This window comes from Nothobranchius furzeri, chromosome 3 (assembly GCF_043380555.1).
Source record: "Nothobranchius furzeri strain GRZ-AD chromosome 3, NfurGRZ-RIMD1, whole genome shotgun sequence".
Taxonomy (NCBI): Eukaryota; Metazoa; Chordata; class Actinopteri; order Cyprinodontiformes; family Nothobranchiidae; genus Nothobranchius; species Nothobranchius furzeri.
The window spans coordinates 50,032,430-50,053,249 of record NC_091743.1 but is presented as its reverse complement, the minus strand read 5'-3'; the positions used below and the strand labels follow the sequence as shown (position 1 = coordinate 50,053,249).

Sequence of the window (20,820 nt, the reverse complement as noted above, 5' to 3'; positions counted from 1 at the left end):
GTGTGTGTGTGTGTGTGTGTGTGTGTGTGTGTGTGTGTGTGTGCGTGCGTGCGTGTGTGTGTGTGTGTGCATGCTCATGTGTGTGTGTGTGTGTGTCCTTGTGTGTTAACAGGCCTGAAGACCATTGTGGGCGCTCTGATCCAGTCTGTGAAGAAGCTGTCAGACGTGATGATCCTGACCGTCTTCTGTCTCAGCGTCTTCGCTCTGATCGGCCTGCAGCTCTTCATGGGGAACCTCCGGAACAAGTGTGTGTTCTGGCCGATCAACATGACCGAGCAGTACCTGGAGAACGGAAGCAGAGGTTTTGACTGGGGCCAGTTCATCAATAATGAGAGTAAGCAAATCTTCTGGTGCTTGATTGAACCGTGACCATGTGAACCAGGGTTTAGATGGAACATGTGCTCGGGTTTAAATGATGCAGCGGAGAAGGTGACTGTCCCGTTTTACCTTCTCTCTCAGCTAACTTCTACTTCCTCCCTGGAGCGCTGGATGCTCTGCTATGTGGAAACAGTTCAGACTCAGGGTGAGTATCGGAGCACACAAATGCACCAAAAACTCCCACAAGTCTGTTTTATTATTTTACCTTGCTGTGTGTTCCTTCCAGACAATGTCCCGAGGGTTTTACATGCATGAAAGCAGGGAGGAACCCCAACTACGGTTACACCAGCTTCGACAGCTTCGGATGGGCTTTCCTCACCCTCTTTCGCCTCATGACTCAGGACTTCTGGGAAAATCTCTACATGCTGGTAAAGGACTGTTTTCCATAATTGCTCCAACTCTACATCACACCTAAAGTCTTTGCAGCTTCTTATGCTGGTTTTGGAACCCTATGTTTCTAATTACCTACCTTGTAGGCAGTAATAAAAATGCATGAGTTTTCTACCTGAATGAATCAGCAGTGTTTCTGAGCAGCTTTTGTTCTTTTACTCTCTGGTTAAGAAAGATGGAAGAACAGATCATCAAAAATGCAACTTCTGCACTTCTGAAATATGTGTTTGGTTAGTTTAAAAGCAGATAAATAATTATTCATTATTTTGTTTTTGTGTTCCAACCTCCTTTAGTGTTAGCACAAAGAATAAATTCATGTTCTTTAGCAGAAGGTCCAGTCATGGTCATATTTTTGTCTCAGACGCTCCGAGCTGCAGGGAAGACCTACATGGTTTTCTTTGTGCTGGTCATCTTCGTGGGCTCCTTCTACCTGGTGAATCTGATCTTGGCTGTGGTGGCCATGGCTTATGAGGAGCAGAACCAGGCTACGATGGAGGAGGCGGAGCAAAAAGAGGCTGAATTCAAAGCCATGCTGGAACAGCTTAAAAAACAACAAGAGGAGACGCAGGTTTGTCTCAGTGTCACTTCTCACATGGGCATTTACTTGTTTTACGCTGCCTGGTGAACTTTTTCTTGTCTTTTCAGGCTGCCGCGATGGCAACATCTGCAGGTACGGTGTCGGAGGCTGCGTTAGAGGACGTAGAAGGAGGGCATTTGTCTCGCAGCTCCTCTGAGGTCTCCAAGCTGAGCTCAAAGAGCGCAAAAGAGCGTCGCAACCGCAAGAAGAAGTGGCGCCAGAAAGAACAGGAGAAGGAGAAAGGAGATAGCGAGAAGGTCGTGAAGTCTGAATCAGATGATGGCAGCAAGAAAAGCACCATCCGGTTCCCAGGAAGCCGACTGGGGAGGAAGACGTCCATCATGAACCAGGTAGAAATACAGCACAGGTTTCATAGATTTCTAATGCGTCTGACTGCTTCAGATGGTTGAAACGTGAGCTGCTTACAGACTGATGAGTGAGATTGTGAGCTTGCAGGGGTCAGGCTTCTTGCTCCAGTCTCGTCCTACAATATTGGTTTACTGGCAGTGTTGGAGCCAATTACTGTGGAGGGCACTCTGGGAGTGGCTCTACTTAGAGGTTAAAGGTAACCTAATCAAGCGACAGGTGTGTGGCTTTGGAGACAAACGGTTTGACCGTGCAGGATAGTGTAGGCATCAATATTCTTTGAGTTTTGGTTTATTTTCTCTGCCTTTTTACTTTAATAAATGGATCAGCGTATCCGAACATGTATTTTGGACTGCCCTTTATTTGTAAGGACATTTCAACCCAGTATTCATTCTGCACTTAAGGCACGCGTTATCCAACAAAAAAGCCACAACAATAAGTCAAACCCATCTCCTTAATATGTTGGAGAGGTAAGCTATACAGGTGCATCCACCTGCGCGCTGCCAGCGCTGATTGCCTCCTGTCTGACAACACACTGGGTGCGCTCTCCCACACAGAGGAAGCATTGAACCTGTGGTGACATCTCACAGAGCTGGGAAACTGGGTTTGACCAGAGCCACGGAGCAAGGATCAGAGGCAGCCTTGGCGCAGCTACCAGGAAGGACTGGGTCTTACCTGAGCACGGAGCGAGATTGGGTCTCAAAGAGGACGGCACCTGGTGATCGGAACAAGGAGCGGAAGAGAGGAGCGGTGCTTGGACCCGTAGAGGACGGAGCCAGTGGGCCAGGAGCAACGCAGAACCGCAGTTCTGGGACCCGCGGAAGACAGAACTCAAAGTGAGGTGCCGAACCAAGTCAGGCAGGTCATGCCTGAAGCAGCCAAGAGGATTCAGCAGGAGTATCTGGTTGGTGATTGAAGTTCAGAAGTTCATCATATGAGATACCAGTAGCGCTACAGTCTAAATACAGTCTTAATGATGGCCACTAAATCCAATGTGCATTGGTCAAAATATCTGAACTGAACTAAAGAAGAAAACAAAGACTTATTATTAAAAGTTTGAACTTGAAGAGTATGGTGTAGACCAGTGTTTTGTTTGAATGAACTGAATTTAAAAGGGTTAAGTTAAAACGTGGTAAAATGAGTGACGTTGATACAAACATTTTGTCTAAAGGTGATCAAACGTGTGAAAACCCAACTGGTGCGGTTGAACGCAAGAAAGCAGGGCGTGAAGGTAAAAGGGAAATTAAATTAACAGAAAGGGCACTTCTGCCTAAAATCTCTGACCTAGAAAAAAGAAGGAAATATTTGCGGAGTAAAGCTTCTGGCGTTAAAGAACAGTTACTTGAATTGTTATCTACAAATGGGTCATTTGAGGAGGTCAAAGGTCTGTTTTCAAAGTATGAGATACTCATTAATGATGCCAAAGATGCACATGAGAGTTTATTGGAGCTTTTACCTGGTTCCGAAAAGGAAACGAGGGACCGGTGGAGAAGAGGCAGGGACCAGTAGAGTCCGGGGGCCTGCGTCTGGGGCAGAGGAGGAGGTGGAAACTGAGTCTGGGGGGCCAGCGTCTGAGGCAGAGGAGGAGACGGTGACGGGCTCTGGGGGGCTGGCGTCTAAGGCAGAGGAGGAGACGACAATGGGCTCTGGGGGGGCGGCGTCTGGGGCAGAGGAGGAGACAGCGACGGGCTCTGGAGGGCCGACGTCTGGGGCAGAGGAGGAGACGGCGACGGGCTCTGGGGGGCCGGCGTCTGAGGCAGAGGAGGAGATGGCGACGGGCTCTGGGGGGGCGGCGTCTGAGGCAGAGGAGGAGACGGCGACAGGCTCTGGGGGGCTGGCGTCTGGGGCAGATGAGGAGACGACGACGGGCTCTGGGAGGCTTGCGCCTGGATGACTGAAGGCAGAGCCGCTGCAGGGGGAGTCTCGGCAGGTAGAGGTGACTGGAGTAGAGGCGCCAATGACTTGGGTGGAGACACCGGGCCGGGCACCCATGGGGGTGGAGACACCGGGCCAGGCGCAGACGGGGGTGGAGGCGCCGCACTGGGCGCCAACGGGACTGGAGGCGCCGCGTCGGGCGCTGACGGAATTGGAGGCGGGACCGCTGACTGGGCTGGAGCCACCAGATGTGGCGTCGACTGGGCTGGAGACGCCAGGCATGGCGTCGACAGGACTGGAGGTGGCGACAAGACTGGAGGCGTTGACAGGGCTGGAGTCGCCTACTTGAGTGGAGGTGAATCCGCTGCAGGCGGAGCCTCTTGGAAAGGCGGCACCACTGCAGGCATGGCCGCTGCCTCGGCTGGAGACACCGGACGTGGCGCTGACTTCTGGACTGGAGGCGCAGGATGTAGCGCTGACTTCTGGGCTGAAGGTGCTGGACGTGGCGCTGACTTCTGGACTGGAGGCGCTGGACATGGCACTGACTTCTGGACTGAAGGTGCCGGACGTGGCGCTGACTTCTGGACTGGAGGCGCCGGACGTGATGCTGACCTCTGGACTGGAGGTGCTAAACTGGGCGCTGACGACTGGACTGGAGGCGCCGGACTGGGCGCTGATGACTGGACTGGAGGCGCCGGACGAGGCGCCGGACTGGGAGCTGATGACTGGACTGGAGGTGCCGGACTGGGCACTGACGACTGGACTGGAGGCGCCGGACTAGGTGCTGACGACTGGACAGGCTGGGCCGGGGGCACAGCCTCTTGGACAGGCTGGGCAGGGGGCACAGGACCTGGCGATGACTGGGCCGGAGGCGCAGGACCTGGCGATGACTGGGCCGGTGGCGGAGCCGATGACTGGAAAAGCAGGGAGGATGGATTGTCCAGCTGGAACTTCTGGAGACTGAGGATCTGACGGAGTCGGACCAGCTCAGCTCGGAGACCTCAGCTCTGTTGAATGGGCTGCGGGCTCGGTCCCTTGGTCTGGAGACAAGGGAGCTGCTGACTGGACCGGAGGCGGGGCCACCGACTGGACAGAAACCCTCTTCTGGAGATACAGGGAGGATAGGGTGTCCAGCTGGAACTCCTGGAGGTTGATGAGTTGACGAAGCTGGCCAAGCTCCGCTTGGAGGCTGGCGAGCTCCGTCTGATGGGCTGCAGGCTTGGTCCCTCAGCCTGCAGATGAAGGAGGTGCTGACTGGACCGGAGGCAGGGCCGCTGATCTTACTGGTGGCGGGTCCAAGCTGGCGCGCCAAGCCGGGGCGGCGGTGAGCCTGTGGGGCCGCTCCGGGGCTGGGGGTGTTGGTGGAGTCGGGGTTCCTTCCCGGCGCCATGGACCAACGCCAGGGGAGCACACAGCCAGCCTGGTGCCACATAGCAGGATTGGTCCGGCTGCGCCTCCTAGTCCAACCTCTCCTCTGGCTCCGGGATGGTGGAAAGGATCGCCGAGGCTTGATGGCGGCGTCGGCGACGTGGCGGTGTTGGAGGAGGATAAGCCGGCTGGTGGCTCGGGGTGAGCCATCGGAGCAGGTACTCCCAGGGGAGAACCTCCCCGCTGGATCCTTCGGGAGGTCGGTTCATTCGGTCACAGTGCAGGTGAGTTGAACGGTTGTGAGGATCCAAATACTGGGGAGGAAGCAGGCAGGCAGACAAACTGGAGCACGTAAAAGGTTTTTAATGATGAACACATGCAGGACATGGAAACAATGAACCAACAAAACACACAGAACTGAGAGGGTTTAAATACATGAGGGCTGGGAGCTTGGGTGATTGGAAAACGAGAGGCAGGTGGGAGCAATTAACAGGGACACATGACTGAACAGAACGGGGAGACAGGGCAGGGTGTGACAATAAGCGCAGATGCAGCAAAGTTGCATGAACCGTGGGAAGTGGTTAACAGCCAAGGAGAAGGACCTTATGCCACAAAGACCCTATTGGGGTGGGTTGTAAGAGGCACAGAGGGAGGGGGTCCTGACAAGTTGGAGGTTAGCAGTCAATTTGTAACAGTAAATCGCACTTCGGTACTCGCATTAGAAAATCTCTTGGAAAAACAACATGAACACAACTTCAAAGATTTAAGCAAAGATGACAAGGAAGAACTTTCCCAAGATGACAAAAAGTTTCTGCAGATTTTGAATGAATCAGTGAAATATGAAAACGGACACTACAGTTTACCGTTGCCATTCAAAGAGCCAAACATTGAACTTCCGAACAACCTATATGTTGCTCAACATTGTTTGAGTGGTCTGAAAAGGAAAATGGAAAGAAATGAAGTATTTTACAAGGAATATACTGCATTCATGAATGAAATACTAAACAATGGATTTGCAGAGCTAATACTGGAAAATGAATTAAGAAGCTCTCCAGAAAACATCAATTACATTCCACATCATGGTGTGTATCACCCGCATTAAGGCAAGCTACGTGTGGTTTTTGATAGTGGAGCCAAGTTTAAAGGAATGTCTCTAAATGACAAACTTCTCCAAGGGCCAAATCTTACAAGTTCATTGACTGGAGTATTACTAAGATTCAAACAAGAACCATTTGCATTCATGACGGACATCGAATCAATGTTCTACCAAGTCAGAGTTGCTAAGGAGCATAAGAACTTTCTCAGGTTCTTGTGGTGGCCGGAGGGTGATTTAAATAAAGAAGTTACCAAATATAGAATGACCTTTCACCTGTTTGGAGCGGTCTCATCACCAAGCTGTTCCTGCTTTGCCTTAAGGAAGATGGCGGAAGATCATTGTCATGAGTTTTCCTGTGAAGTGGTTCAAACCGTTAATAAAAACTTTTACGTTGACGATTGCTTGAAAAGTTTGCCCTCGGTTGAAAAGGCAATAGAAGTCGCTCATGATCTGAGCGAACTGTGTCACCAAGGTGGATTTCATCTCACACAGTGGACCAGCAATAATCGGACAGTACTTCAAGTAATACCTAAACAGGATCATTCCAAATATGTCAAAGTACTTGATTTAGACAAAGACCAACTTCCAACTGAGAGGGCCTTGGGACTACAATAATGTTTGGAAAGTGATCATTTCATCTTTTCAATTAGTGAAAAAATAAAGCTCCATACCCGCCGTGGAATGCTGTCTGTGATTGCTTCTATCTATGATCCTCTCGGCTATTTATCTCCAACAGTACTCCAAGCTAAACTTCTCTTGCAAGAGCAATGTCGAAGGCAACATGGCTGGGATGAAGAGATTCCACAACCAGTAAAACAACAATGGATCGACTGGTTGTCAGAACAAAAAATCTTGCCCTCATTTCAGGCAGAAAGATGCATTAAGCCTGCAGAGTTCGGAACACCTACCAAAGCTCAACTTCACCATTTTGCAGATGCAAGTAATACAAGTAATAATGGATATGGCATAGTAAGCTATTTGCGACTGGAAAATCAAACGGGTCAAATACATATTTCTTTTCTGCTTAGCAAATCCAGAGTGACACCATTAAAACCAGTCACAATACCTCGCCTAGAACTTACAGTGGCTGTCCTCGCAACACAAGTAGACAATCTTGTAAAAACTGGGTTGCAACTCCAATGTGAAAAACCCTACTTTTGGTCAGACAGTTGCACCGTTCTCAAGTACATCAATACTGAAAATAAAAGAATTCGAACTTTTGTGGCAAACAGAATCATCAAGACCTGACAAGCATCAAATCCAGACCAGTGGCACTACATTCCCACCAAAGAAAGTCCAGCCAACATCACTTCTAGAGGTGTTTCAATGAACAAACTATTGAACACTAAAACATGGTTAGTGGGACCTGATATCTTGTGGGATGTGGAACAAACTAGGCAGAAGAATCAACTCAACTTTGAGGAGGATTCTGACACCAATGACCCTGAAATAAAGCAAGACATTTTTATCTGTTCAACTCAAACAGGTATGGATCCAATCAACAAACTGATCACTCACTTTTCGGATTGGAACAAGCTTAAAGTTGCTGTTGTCTGGATGTTAAAGGTTAAGCAAACTCTCTTTGAACTAAGTCACATCCGAAAAACTTTTTCACAGAGTTACACTCCAGCTCATTTTGAGCAAGAGCTACAAGGGGCCAAAAGGAAAAAAGATGTCAACCTCTCAACTGAAGATTTACTTAAAGCTGAGAGGACCATTATACGTTTTTTGCAAGAACAAAGATGTCCAAATGAAATGCGTTCTCTGTCTAATAACACAGGCGTTGAAAGAAACAGTCACATTTACAAGCTCAACCCGGTTCTTCAAGATGGGTTGTTAAGAGTCGGGGGTCGTTTGTTAAAGGCTTCAATGCCTGAAGAAAGCAAACACCCAATAATTTTGACGAAAGATCAACATGTATCAAGTTTGATAATCATGGATGTTCACAAACATGCAAACCATACAGGAAGGAATCATGTCCTTTCAAAGCTGAGAAAAAGGTACTGATCCCATAAGCCAATGCAGCCACAAGAAAGATTATGTCTAAATGTCTCTTCTGCAGAAAATTCAAAGGTAAAACATGTCAACAAAAAATGGCTGATCTTCCAGAGGAAAGAATAACTCCTGACTTGCCTCCGTTTACAAATGTTGGAGTCAATTACTTTGGTCCCATTGAAGTAAAACAGGGTCGTGCTTGTGTAAAACGTGATGGAGTCATATTCTCATGCATGGTCAGTCGAGCAGTTCACATTGAGGTTGCACACTCGTTAGATACAGACTCAAGTATCAGTGCAATTCGCCGTTTCATGTGCAGAGGAGGGCCAGTCTCACACTTTCGCTCAGACAATGGAACAAACTTCTCATCAGCTGAAAAGGAATTGAGAAAAATGGTTACAGATTTGAACCACAACAAAATAGAGAAAACGTTTGTTTGATAACATTTAACGGACATTCAATCCCCCCTATGCTTCACACCATGGGGTTGCTTGGGAATGTATGATCAAGCTGATTCGGAAAGTGCTATGTTCTGTATTAAATCAGCAGACACTCACTGATGAAGCGTTGCACACAGTGTTGTGTGAAGCAGAAATCATTCTTAATGGCAGACCTTTGACTAAGGTGTCAAACGAGCCGAATGACTTGGAGCCATTGACTCCCAATCATCTGCTCACCCTTTAGTGTAAGCCAACTCTCCCTCCTGGTGTCTTTGACCAACATGACTTATATATTCGACGAAGGTGGAAACAATCCCAATATATGTCAGATCATTTTTGGAAAAGATGGTCAAGAGAATATCTGGTAACTTTGCAAGAAAGACAAAAATGGAATCAGTTAAAAAGAAGTCTAAATGAAGGAGACATCGTTCTTGTTGCTGATTCTGCAGCCCCACGCAACTCATGGATGACTGGAAAAATAACAAATGTATACCCGGACAAAAATGGAGTGGTTCCATCTGTTGAAATCCAAACAAAAACTAGCACAATCAAACGACCAGTAACAAAGTTATGCATGTTGATGGAAAACGACCCAAAAAATTGATTACAAAGAAATAGTAAACATTGAAAACATTTTTGAAAAATATAAATCAAAAGGGGTTTTGTTGTTTTATTTTGTTTGGTTGGATATATTTTTTGTTTGAATCTGAAAAGGATATGCACCAAGATTAATACTGGCTCCACATTTGTTTGTAATTGTCATGAGCAGACGTGGACAATTAGGGGCCGGTATGTTGGAGCCAATTACTGCGGAGGGCACTCTGGGAGTGGCTCTACTTAGAGGTTAAAGGTGACCTAATCAAGCGACAGGTGTGTTGCTTTGGAGACAAACAGTTTGACTGTGCAGGATAGTGTAGGCATCAATATTCTTTGAGTTTTGGTTTTATTTTCTCTGCCTTTTTACTTCAATAAATGGATCAGCATATCCAAACATGTATTTTGGACTGCCCTTTTATTTGTAAGGACATTTCAACCCAGTATTCATTCTGCACTGAAAGCACGCGCTATCCAACAAAAAAGCCACAACAGGCAGCGACTGCAGGATTCTGACGAAAAGTGGACACGCTGGTCACTTAGCGTTGGCCGTTGAGATGTCTGACTGAAAAGGAAAGCCGGCACGTCGTTTGTTGGGTGTTGAAGGGATCTTTTTCTCTCTTCCTCTGCTGATGCCTTCACTGGTTTAGCCTTAAAGCTAAGACTTCAGATTATGTAAGACAATGTGATAAAGTCTTAGATTATTTGCCCTTTCTGTATTTTCATTATATTTAGTTTTTGCTTCCAAGCAGCCAGGCCTTCGTGGGTTCTTTAAATTCAGTAATGTTTTAGACTTTCTGGATATACACATGTATATTTTTTAATTTAGCACTTTTTCCACTCCTTTTCTGTCTGGTATCTGAACATTTTCAAAGGAAGTTTTTTGTTTGTTTGCTTGTTTATTAATAATTTTTGAATATTCAGCATAAAATGGCACAGACTCAGAGATGAATCAATTTTGCATCAACACATTAACAAATGAGCAAGGAAATTATTTAAATTAGGAGCTTTAGGCACTTTCCCATCAGTAGTGTGTCATAAAGACACAAAATAACACAGTCTGATACTTAAAACGCAATTTTATAACTAATAAGGGGATTTTTGGCTGAGAACAGTAATAATCTGAAGGGTGACTTGTGCAGTGGATGGTTTCAGAGTTTTCTTCGTTTTTACCCCAAACTGCTGTGATGGTGAGGTGCTGGAATAAAAATGTGTGAGGAAGCAGCCAGAGTTTTAAAATACCTTCAGAAAGCCTGAAAAGACTATTGATCAAGACCACTTTAAAAGATTACAAGAAGGTCTGAATCATTGAAAATGGCGGAGAAAATAAAGTAGGGCTGGTCTAAAACTTTTGCACAATTCTGTGTATTGATTATGCATTAAAAGGCTGTGCAGAGAGCACTCCGTATGTGAGACTATTGCAGCTAAAGTGCATTCGTCTGAAATAAATATGAAAAGCAGTCAAGTGGAGTTATTTTTTTGATGTTTTATCAGTTGTTTATTTTCTACAGCAAAGACGCTACCCATACGTGACACCACTCAAAGAAAGTTGAGTCTCCATAAACAGGAAGTAGTCATCTGATGCAGGGCTGGATTATCATTGCAGGGGCCCCTGGGCACAATGTGCTAAGGGCCCCTGCAATGGGCCTGTTTCCTTACTCCTCTTGTTTTCTGTCTCCTTCCTCCTCTTGTCTCCTGTCTCCTTCCTCCTCTTGTCTCCTGTCTCCTTCCTCCTCTTGTCTCTTGTTTCCTTCCTCCTCTTGTCTCCTGTCTCCTTCCTCATCTTGTCTCCTGTTTCCTTCCTCGTCTTTTCTCCTGTCTCCTTCCTCTTGACCCCTGGCTCCTTCCTCCTCCTTTTGTTTCCTTGTTGGTTTCCTCTCTTGCCTTCAGAAAAACTGCTTTCTGACCTTTCTATTAGTAAATTCATTTACAATGTCATCAAAGTCCAGATTCCTGACAAGCTGAGATTCAATTGCCATCAGTGACAGTGCACTGAGGTGCTGTTGAGTTTGTGTTGTTCTCAGTTCATTTTTTATTCTTGCCATTTATGAAAATCGTTCCCTTCACAATTTGTAACTGGTGGCAGGCGCATTACAAGCTTTTCAAAAGTGTGGGGGATGTTGTCTGTGCCTAAAATAATTATGTTATTCATCTTGTTAGTTTAATTTCCATAATAGCTGATCAGGTGCGAACTTTAGACGCGTCACGCATGTCTCCATTTGAAACATGTTTAAACTGTTCAGAACACAAATCCAGGCTCTGTCTCATTATATTGGTGCGACTAAAGTTTGTATGAAATTTTTACATTAAACCATGTTGAAAAGGTAAGAAAAGGATCAGATTAAATCGTTTTCCCCCTCATTTACAGTCAGTACAGCGCATTGCGCATGGCTCTGGGGTTAATCAAGTTTAGTTGTTTCTCTTTGCAACAATCTTCACAAGAAGGCAAAACAGTTAAATGGCAGGTTACAGATATTTCCATTTGACTGTTTATTTTGACGGATAAACTCAAGGATGTTGGTTGTTTTGAAAGAATTACCCCGACGCACATGGATGCGCACACAGATGAGCTGATATTTTAATCGTTACGCACATCGTGGAGGTAACTAAATAAATCAAGAAAAGATTCCCATCAGAACATCAGAGCTTTATACTGGACACTGTGCTCAGAGCAGCTCGCAGCGCACACGGTGGACAGTGGGCTAAAGATCTGTAGAGGGGTTCGCAGCGCAGCACAGAACCACTGCGCATGCGGTAAGATTTCCTCCCACTGAAGCGGTCTGGAAGTGTCGCCACCTCAAAAACAAATTAAACACGCGATCGTTTATGTCGGCTCATATCCTTTTATGTTTTCAGTCTTTTATTTGTGCCTGATGCGTTTTACTGCTGCAGAGCGGATAACCAGTGCGGCCGGCGCGCGGTGCGCACTCCACTATTTTTGCAGTCGGTAGATCTTTTTGAACTGCACTTCAAAGGTAACTCATAAGGTGAATATATATGAAGCCATGTAGCAGTTTTTCTTTAGGATTGAGAGGAGATGCAGGAAGATAATAAACAGACAGGACAGAAAAATAGTCAAATAAAAACAAGTTTGTTTTTGTACCTGGTGGTTGCAACAAACAGACACCATTAAAGGTAATCAGAAATGAGGAACAGAAAATTAAATGATTCTTTCAAAGTGTACAGCAGCAGGATCTCTGAGAGGCTGCAGGCGCATCAGTGAGTTTGCAGTGGCTGCGCAGAGGGAGGGAGGAGAGGGCTGAAGCAGGAACAGTAAAGATGCAAAAACTACAGTTGTTAAAAAAATGTGTGTTAACTTAGAAAATGTGGGCGCAATTTTAATTACTTCTCAACATTTTTCTCCAACGTTAAGACTGCTGCACAAAAAAAAGACTACTGCTTGCGTGGGCGCCTTTGTTGCTGTGGGCCCCTGGGCCTGTGCCCAGTTTGCCCATGTTATAATCCGGCCTTGTCCGATGGCAATGCTCATGGCTAGCCGAATTGTAGATGCTAGCTAGATGTGGTATTTACTTTGGTTTAAAACCTCTACAATTTTCATTGGACCATTTGTTTAGTTTATGCTGTTTGTTTCAACTGAACAAAATCTGGATTACTACTCTGCTCCTGCTGTGTCGCTCCGCCAGAGGGAAAAACCTGAGCCAATCAGGTGAAGTGATACAGGAGCAGCAGCGAGGCACACGTACAGCAGTGTGGTCATTTGGACGTTCGGTTGAAACAAACACCATAAACTGAACCAAACAGCCTCATGCAAAATTGTAGAGATGTGCAATAGGGTTCTATAACATCTGTATGACTTTTTGAACAAGAGTTGTTTTAAACAGCGGAAATTAGCCATTAGTTTGTTGCTAATCTGACTGTATTGCTTCGGTCAGAGAACTACTTCCTGTTTCTGTCACCTGCAGATCGGACCCTTGCTGTAGATAAACAACTGGCATGCCATCACTTAAAATGACCATAAAATAATTGTTAAGCTTACACTTGTTGTAAGCTAAGCTTCATTTTCAGTTTGAGATGAGTGGAACATTGTGAGCAGGCTTTTATCAGCTCACTAGGGCTGAACAACAAGATCAGGCTGGGTTTGTTTGGATGTTCTCAGCCTCTCCAGGTCTGGTTAAAAAAACAGATTTTCTGCAGCCAAAATTTTTATACAGTTTTGTTAAAACAAATTTGTTGTGTTTCATCCCTAAACACTGAATAAAGTTCAGACTGATTAATTTCAGTCCTGTCAGAGTTAATGGTAAATTATTTTTTTACTTTTATGTAGCTGAGAAATCAAAGTATGCAGCTGATGAAGAATACCCTGTTTTAGTTCTTGTTGTTATTTTGTGTCTTATGCAAAATAATTAGACCTTTTCTAGTTTATTTTTCTGCCCCTTTGTGGATTTTTTCTCTCCCCTTCCATTTTAAACATTTAATTCTTGTTTATGCGTCCTTCCCCAGTCGCTGCTCAGCATCCCCGGCTCGCCCTTCATGTCACGCCACAACAGCCGCAGCAGCATCTTCAGCCTGAAAGGCCGCTCCAAGGACATGGGCTCGGAGAACGAGTTTGCGGACGACGAGCACAGCACGGTGGAGGAGAGCGAGGATCGCAGAGGCTCGTTGTTCATACCTTACCGTCGCAACAGCTACAGCGGATACAGCCAAGGCTCGTCGCGCATCCACCCGCTGGCCCCCCACTCTGGAGGGAAGAGGAACAGTACGGTGGACTGCAACGGCGTGGTGTCCCTCATCGGCCCTGGGCCCGGCAGACGGCTTCTGCCCGAGGTGAAAATAGATAAGGCAGCCACTGATGACAGCGTAAGGACGTCCATGGGACACTAATACAGTTTAGGCATGATGGTGATGATGGTGGCGGCCCTGATCTCTGCAGCTCCTCCTTCACAACCTCTTCCCTCTCTTTGAGTCTTTTACTTTCAAACTTCAGCAGCATTCTTTTTCTTCTCTGATTATCTGAAAGTCATCTCACCGTTATTCCTCCAAACTGATCCGACTCTCCATTTCCATTGATTATTTTTTAACAGCTTCAAAAGGTCACTAACTAGCTGAAGCGTAACTCATCATCTTATAACATTATGGCTCCTTTTATTGATCACAATTCTAAAAACAAAACAACTCAAAGCTCTTCTCATCCATTAATATGCTCTATTCTTATTTATATCTACCAGTATCCATGTCTGTCTGCACCTGTCTTTCATTTTCACTCTCCTGCTGCTGTAACTCTTCCTCCTCTCTTCATTTGACCTCTGCTCGTAACCCTGGATGGTGCAACACCAAACCTGAAACTTTCTGTGTAACAATATGTCTCCTTTTATTCCAGCTAGCATGGTAGACCTTCTTTACTCTCAACCAGTTGACCTTCTTTTTATCCTTTTCTAAATTTAGCATGGTGTCGACATCTTGAATTTCCCTTCGTTGACTTGACATGCATGCGACTGCAATGCATGCAGTTTAATGTTGCAAAGTATAATGCATCACAAGGGATAAAAATGTATTTAAATCCGCAAAATCTGCTATGCAGTGATTAATGTGAGGCAAATTCAAATATCTAGTATTCTCTGTAGTTGTGCTAAAAGAACACAACTGAGGTTTGCTGTGTAACATATCCAGAGAAATGATTAGCTGTTGTTTTTAGATTTGATGTGTGATCACATCTTCAGCATCATTTTTGTTTAAACGAATGTTTGATCATCTGTTGAGTTTTATCTGTAGATGACGGGTATTGTTTGTCTCTTTGAGTACAGACGACAGACGTGGAGATCAAGAAGAAACACTCCGGTTCTCTCATGGTTTCTGTGGATCAGCTCAACTCCTCCTTCAAAGGAAAAGACCGAGCCAACAGTCAGATGAGTGTGGTCACCAACACGCTCCTAGAGGGTACGCTCGGGCGCGTCTTTACACCTTTCTTTCTGGAGATTAGAATATTGGTGAAAATAAATAAATGCATAAAGAAGCAGAAAGTTTTGGACAAGATTACCTTTATTTTTTCATTCTCGCTTGACCGGAATCAGGAAATATTTTGAATATTTTCTTGCAGAATTGGAGGAGTCTCAGAGGAAGTGTCCTCCCTGCTGGTACAAGTTTGCAAACATCTTCCTCATCTGGGAGTGCTGTCCCATCTGGCTCAAGCTGAAGCACATTGTTTACTTGATCGTCATGGACCCGTTTGTTGATCTGGCCATCACCATCTGCATTGTTCTCAACACCCTTTTCATGGCCATGGAGCACTACCCCATGACTGAACACTTTGAGGGCGTCCTGTCGACCGGAAACCTGGTGAGACGCTTCTGTTTCCCACATTTCACCCATTACTACCATTTACACCAGTACCTAGCTGAATTTGGACTGTTGGCAACCTGCATTTGTGAGGGAGTGTGTGTGAGTAAATAGGCCTTTTCCAACGACACTAAATGTGACTCGGGCTGGTGTGGTTCGGTCTGGTCCCTTTTTCCAACAGCAAAGTTTGGTATTTTCCCCCTACTTTCCTTCAACTTTTCAGTTTCTGCTCCATTGTGGTTCCAAGGGTTGAGCCGGGCTGGCATCGCGACTGTCGGCCGCTGATTGGCTAGGGGGCGGAGTCATTGGTTGCATTGGAACTTTCCGGCTGCTGCCTCGCTGCCTGCAGCCATTTCCTGGTTCAGAGTCTGACAAAATGCCATAAAACTGAGCAGATTGTTCAACATCACCACCATTTTTGTGCTGAATTGTGTTCCTGTGTAGCATACAGACATAGTTTAGTTCAGCGCCAAATCACGACAAGAGTCGTCTCAAGGCACTTCACATAGTAAACATTCCAATACAGGTCAGTTCATTAAGCCAATCAGAAAAAAAGGTTTCTTATATAAGGAACCCAGCAGGTTGCATAGAGTCACTGACTAGTGTCAGTGACTTTACAGCAATCCTCATACTAAGCAAGCATGTAGCGACAGTGGAGAGGAAAACTCACTTTTAACAGGAAGAAACCTCCAGAGGATCCTGGCTCAGTATAAGCAGCCATCCACCACGACTCACTGGGGATCGAGAAGACAGAGCAGACAAAGCACACACACACACACACACACACACACACACACGCACGCACGCACGCACACACACACAACATATTTACCAAGTAGTGTTCCTATGGCTACGTTGTGATTTCTTAGTAAATATTCCATTTAGTAAGAGATCAACTTTATTGTATTTATCTTAGTGAATCTATAAATAATTCAATCGGTAAACTAGCAGTAGCACATTCAATGATTAAAGAAAGTAAAATGTTATTATCGAAATCACATTAATGTTCACAAAAATTATAAATTCATTTTTTATAGTTATAGTTAATGTCACTGAGGCTCATCGTTTAAAAACGTATAAATCCCAGGAGATTTTGTGAATATTTATGTGAAAAAGCAACAGGCAAATTAAACTCTTTTAAATTTCTTAAACTATAACATTTGAAACAATAGCTGGAATAACTCTTTGAATTTTTGTCCATTTTTTAGGGGAAAAAATTGTGTTTCTCAAATATGAAAGATATACCGTATTTTCCGGACTATAAGTCGCACTTTTTCCCACAGTCTGGCCGGTCCTGCGACTTCTATTACGGAGCGACTTATATTCCAAATTATGTAGGCTATACCGCACTGCTGCGGGCCGGCTCCGGTCCAGGAGTGAGCTCCCCTGACCCGCAGGCAACTAAAAACACACAGCCATCACCCGCTGGAGACTGTGGTGAGCAGCTGCGGTCTGGATCCGGCCCAGGTTTCAGCTCCTCTGCCCCACCATCATCTGCTGCAGCCTGTGGCGCGCTGCTGGGGGCCGGTTCCGACCCAGGAATGAGCTCCCCTGGCCCGTTTGGAGGGTTTCAAACACCACCATTCTGTGCTGGAGACCGCGGTGCGCTGCTGCGCCTGCGTTGTTTATTCTGTTATTGTTACCAGTACTTGTCTTGCAATGTGAAACGCTTGGTCTCAGATTTTGTAAGAAAAATATAAAATTTCTCCCCAAAATGCGACTTATATATGTTTTTTCCTTCTTCATTATACATTTTATTGCTGGTGCGACTTATACTCCGGAGCGACTTATAGTCCGGAAAATACGGTATATAAGAAAGATAAAAGATTATATGCAGTCTTAGCTCTCCCAGAGTTACCACAGAGACCAATTTGGTGTGCCACCCCAAATTTTTCGCTGGCCCCACCCAGCCCCCCCTTCGAAAGTTTTCTGGGGGTGCCACTGGACACCAGGAAGAATAGCAACTGTTTCAACAGTGGCTAAATGGGATCTTAATAAAAAACAAACAAACAGTCCCAGGAGGAGAACTTGCAGCAAATTTGTCACCAACACCAATTTAATGTGATTTCAACAGAATATTGACATGTTCTGGCACATTTATGTCTCTAACGGTTTGCAGCTCAGGGAGAAACTTATTTCACTGCTTACTTTAGTAATGTTTCCATCTATAAGAACCTCGCATTCTTCCAGAGTCATACCTAAAGTAATCCATGCATCGTTTGATATGTGCACTTAAGTATTCACACGTACCATATAGAGCCATCAGATGGGCGTTGGGGGGGGGGGGGGGTTGTGAGGACTCATTAAAGATTTAGCTCCCCAGCCTTATCCCCCCACTTAGATCACTTAACCTTTGGCCGTTGGTCCTGATTATCAAAAGTCTGCACGCAGACAGACCTTTGACCTCTCACAATGCTTTGACACAAACACACAGGTGGACTTAAAGGTTGCTCAGAGCAGCTCTGGCAGAGTGTATCACCTGACGCAGACATTTTGATTTGGCTGTGCTTTTCAAATATCACTGTAGCACAGCAGTATTGGCTCTGTGTCAGCACTAAGACAGGAAATGAGGTCATAAGCACTGGCACGCTGTCCAAAGTGAAAGGAAAATTTAACTCAGTCTGCATAAGATGCTGGATGGTGCAGTGTGAATCACCCGAGAGTCCTCTGCAGCACCGACTGGAACAACGGTTTGCTGTTGATGATCAGAAAAAGGTCCAGAACCAACACGGTTAGTTTAAAAGAAAACAATCAGTTCAACGGTGTGACATTTTAAAATGATTTCAAATGAAATGGTTTGGAGATCAGAACAGCCGTGTAGACAGAGTGATGGGTGGAGGGGAAAGAGAAACACACACATACACACTAAAGCTCCACACAGAGACAGACAATAACGATGATCACCATGGCAACCAATATGGAAAGGGGGGGGGGGGGGAGAAAGAACTTGTAAAAAAGCAGAAGCTCTTTTTAAAAAATGAATCAAAAGAAGGGTGGAGAAAACAAACACTCATTTAAAAGCAGCTTAGATGCTGTAAAAGGCAGTTTTCACACACACACACACACACACACACACACACACACACACACACACACACACACACACACACACACACACACACACACACACACATACACACACACACACACACACACACACACACACACACATACATACACACACACACACACACACACACACATACACACACACACACACACACACACACACACACACACACACACACACACACACACACATACACACACACACACACACACACACACACACACACATACATACATACATGCATGCACAAACGCGCATGTGATCAAATCTGCTTTTAGTGGAATAAATACATTTGTGAAACACCGATCGAGTGGTGATAAGTGGAAAAGGAAATCATATAATATTTTTCCTGAACATTGTGCTTCACCAACAGAAGGTCTGGCTGGGAAAAGACCTACTAGAAAAAGAAGTTATGTGTTAAAATGTCCTTTAGGTTTCCCTCTAAAATCTCTGTTCCTTGTGCTTCTCTAGGTCTTCACCGGGATCTTTGCTGGGGAGATGTTTGCCAAGCTGATTGCCATGGATCCCTACTACTACTTTCAGGAAGGCTGGAACTGCTTTGATGGCTTCATTGTGACTCTGAGTTTAGTTGAGCTGGGACTGGCTGACGTGGAGGGCCTGTCAGTTCTCAGGTCTTTCCGATTGGTGAGTGGAAACGTGGTCGGTCTCCCAAATAGCCTTGTTCAACCTGATATAGGCACGATAGGATAATACTGTTTGTCTTGCAGCTAAGAGTGTTCAAACTGGCCAAGTCGTGGCCAACGCTCAACATGCTGATCAAGATTATTGGAAACTCAGTGGGAGCTCTGGGTAATTTGACCCTAGTACTGGCCATCATTGTCTTCATCTTTGCCGTGGTGGGGATGCAGCTATTTGGCAAAAGCTACAAGGACTGTGTTTGCAAGATCGCACAGACCTGTGAGCTTCCTCGTTGGCACATGAACGACTTCTTCCACTCCTTCCTGATCGTGTTCAGAGTTCTGTGTGGAGAGTGGATTGAAACCATGTGGGACTGTATGGAGGTGGCAGGACAAGCCATGTGCCTAATTGTCTTCATGATGGTCATGGTGATTGGAAACCTTGTGGTAAGAACAAACAAAAATCACACGATGCAGTCAGTTAAGTTCATTTAGTCTGGAGGTGTTGTGAAGGTTAGGAGTTCCAGATGTTTTCTTTTTTGTCCCGAGGTCTTGAACTTGTTCCTGGCTCTGCTGCTGAGCTCCTTCAGTGCAGACAACCTCGCTGCTACCGATGATGATGGAGAGCCAAACAACCTCCAGCTTGCCGTGGCCCGCATTAAGAAAGGGATTGCTTGGTTTAAGGCCAACATGCGGCTCTTGGTAGCCACAGTGCTCAAAAAGGTAAAGCACCACAAACCGTACAGGTGATGGTTTAAGGACAGCATTTAAGTCGTCATCTTTCTGATATGCAGCCTTTAGAAGAGGAACAGAAGCCGTTGGGTGATATGTATGAAGAGAAGCTCAACTGTATCGCAAACCACACAGTGGACATCAACCGTGAGCAAGACTATCCCAAAAATGGGAACGGTACCACCAGTGGCATTGGGAGCAGTGTGGGAAAGTACATGATTGATGACGACTACATGTCTTTCATCCACAACCCCAACCTCACCGTGTGCGTTCCCATCGCTGTTGGAGAGTCTGACTTTGAAAACCTGAACACGGAAGACTTCAGCAGTGAGTCGGACATTGAGAACAGCAAAGATGTAAGTAGCAAGTGCTACGAGTGTGAAAAACAGGGTTTAGGTGATTGTATGAAGCAAAGCATTTGAAAAATCTGCCCAAACCGTGTTTTATAACTACATGAAAAAGCTCAAACGTGTTTGTCAAGCAATGAGGTGAGGCGAACCAGTCTTAGCAGCATTTCAGAACATCCCATTAGCTAGGAGTGCTGTAACGCCGAGCCTAAGTGCTGATCTTGCAGATGAAGGAAAAAGAAAAAGCAGACTGAGGCAGGCCCAACGAGGCGGCAGACAGAGAAGCATACTCCTGTTTATATTATGAATGTGGAAAAAAAAAAGCTAAAGTCAGCCCCAAAGCTTGTAGGGATGTGTAGTATATGAGTCACCTTGACTTGACTCTGTAGGAGACACAGCTGCACCTGGACCTCATTTCTCTAACAACCATCTTCTCTGTACCACAACCAACCATAGAGCACGCTGAAAGGAAGATCACAGAGAGCTGCTGTCATCCAGTCAGATCAATCTGACTAGATTACAGGAAGATGGGGATTTTCTTAGCTGATGATCCAGGATTATACATTAGAGTATTGTGGAGTAGATTTTCCATCATGCAGTTTTTGCTCTTGGTCTTGAATGAGCACTTTTCACCTCGTTTAAAGTGTTTCCTCTCTTCTG

General features: G+C 45.4%; 1 protein-coding gene across 5 annotated transcripts in view; it reads left to right on the top strand.

Annotated features, from left to right (window-relative positions):
• The window catches only part of scn8ab (sodium channel, voltage gated, type VIII, alpha subunit b), a 57,428-nt gene that overhangs the window by 20,274 nt on the left and 16,334 nt on the right, over window positions 1-20,820 (top strand). For 3 of the 5 annotated variants that reach the window (XM_015957072.3, XM_015957071.3, XM_054739706.2), the window contains exons 7-18: window positions 113-334; window positions 460-523; window positions 605-746; window positions 1,130-1,336; window positions 1,414-1,695; window positions 13,541-13,897; window positions 14,842-14,974; window positions 15,135-15,373; window positions 18,915-19,088; window positions 19,172-19,528; window positions 19,631-19,804; window positions 19,876-20,169. In XM_015957072.3, coding sequence (XP_015812558.1) covers window positions 113-334; window positions 460-523; window positions 605-746; window positions 1,130-1,336; window positions 1,414-1,695; window positions 13,541-13,897; window positions 14,842-14,974; window positions 15,135-15,373; window positions 18,915-19,088; window positions 19,172-19,528; window positions 19,631-19,804; window positions 19,876-20,169 — 2,645 coding nt within the window. The remainder of the gene's footprint in view (window positions 1-112; window positions 335-459; window positions 524-604; window positions 747-1,129; window positions 1,337-1,413; window positions 1,696-13,540; window positions 13,898-14,841; window positions 14,975-15,134; window positions 15,374-18,914; window positions 19,089-19,171; window positions 19,529-19,630; window positions 19,805-19,875; window positions 20,170-20,820) is intronic. The other 2 variants (XM_015957073.3, XM_015957074.3) reach the window with 1 other exon arrangement.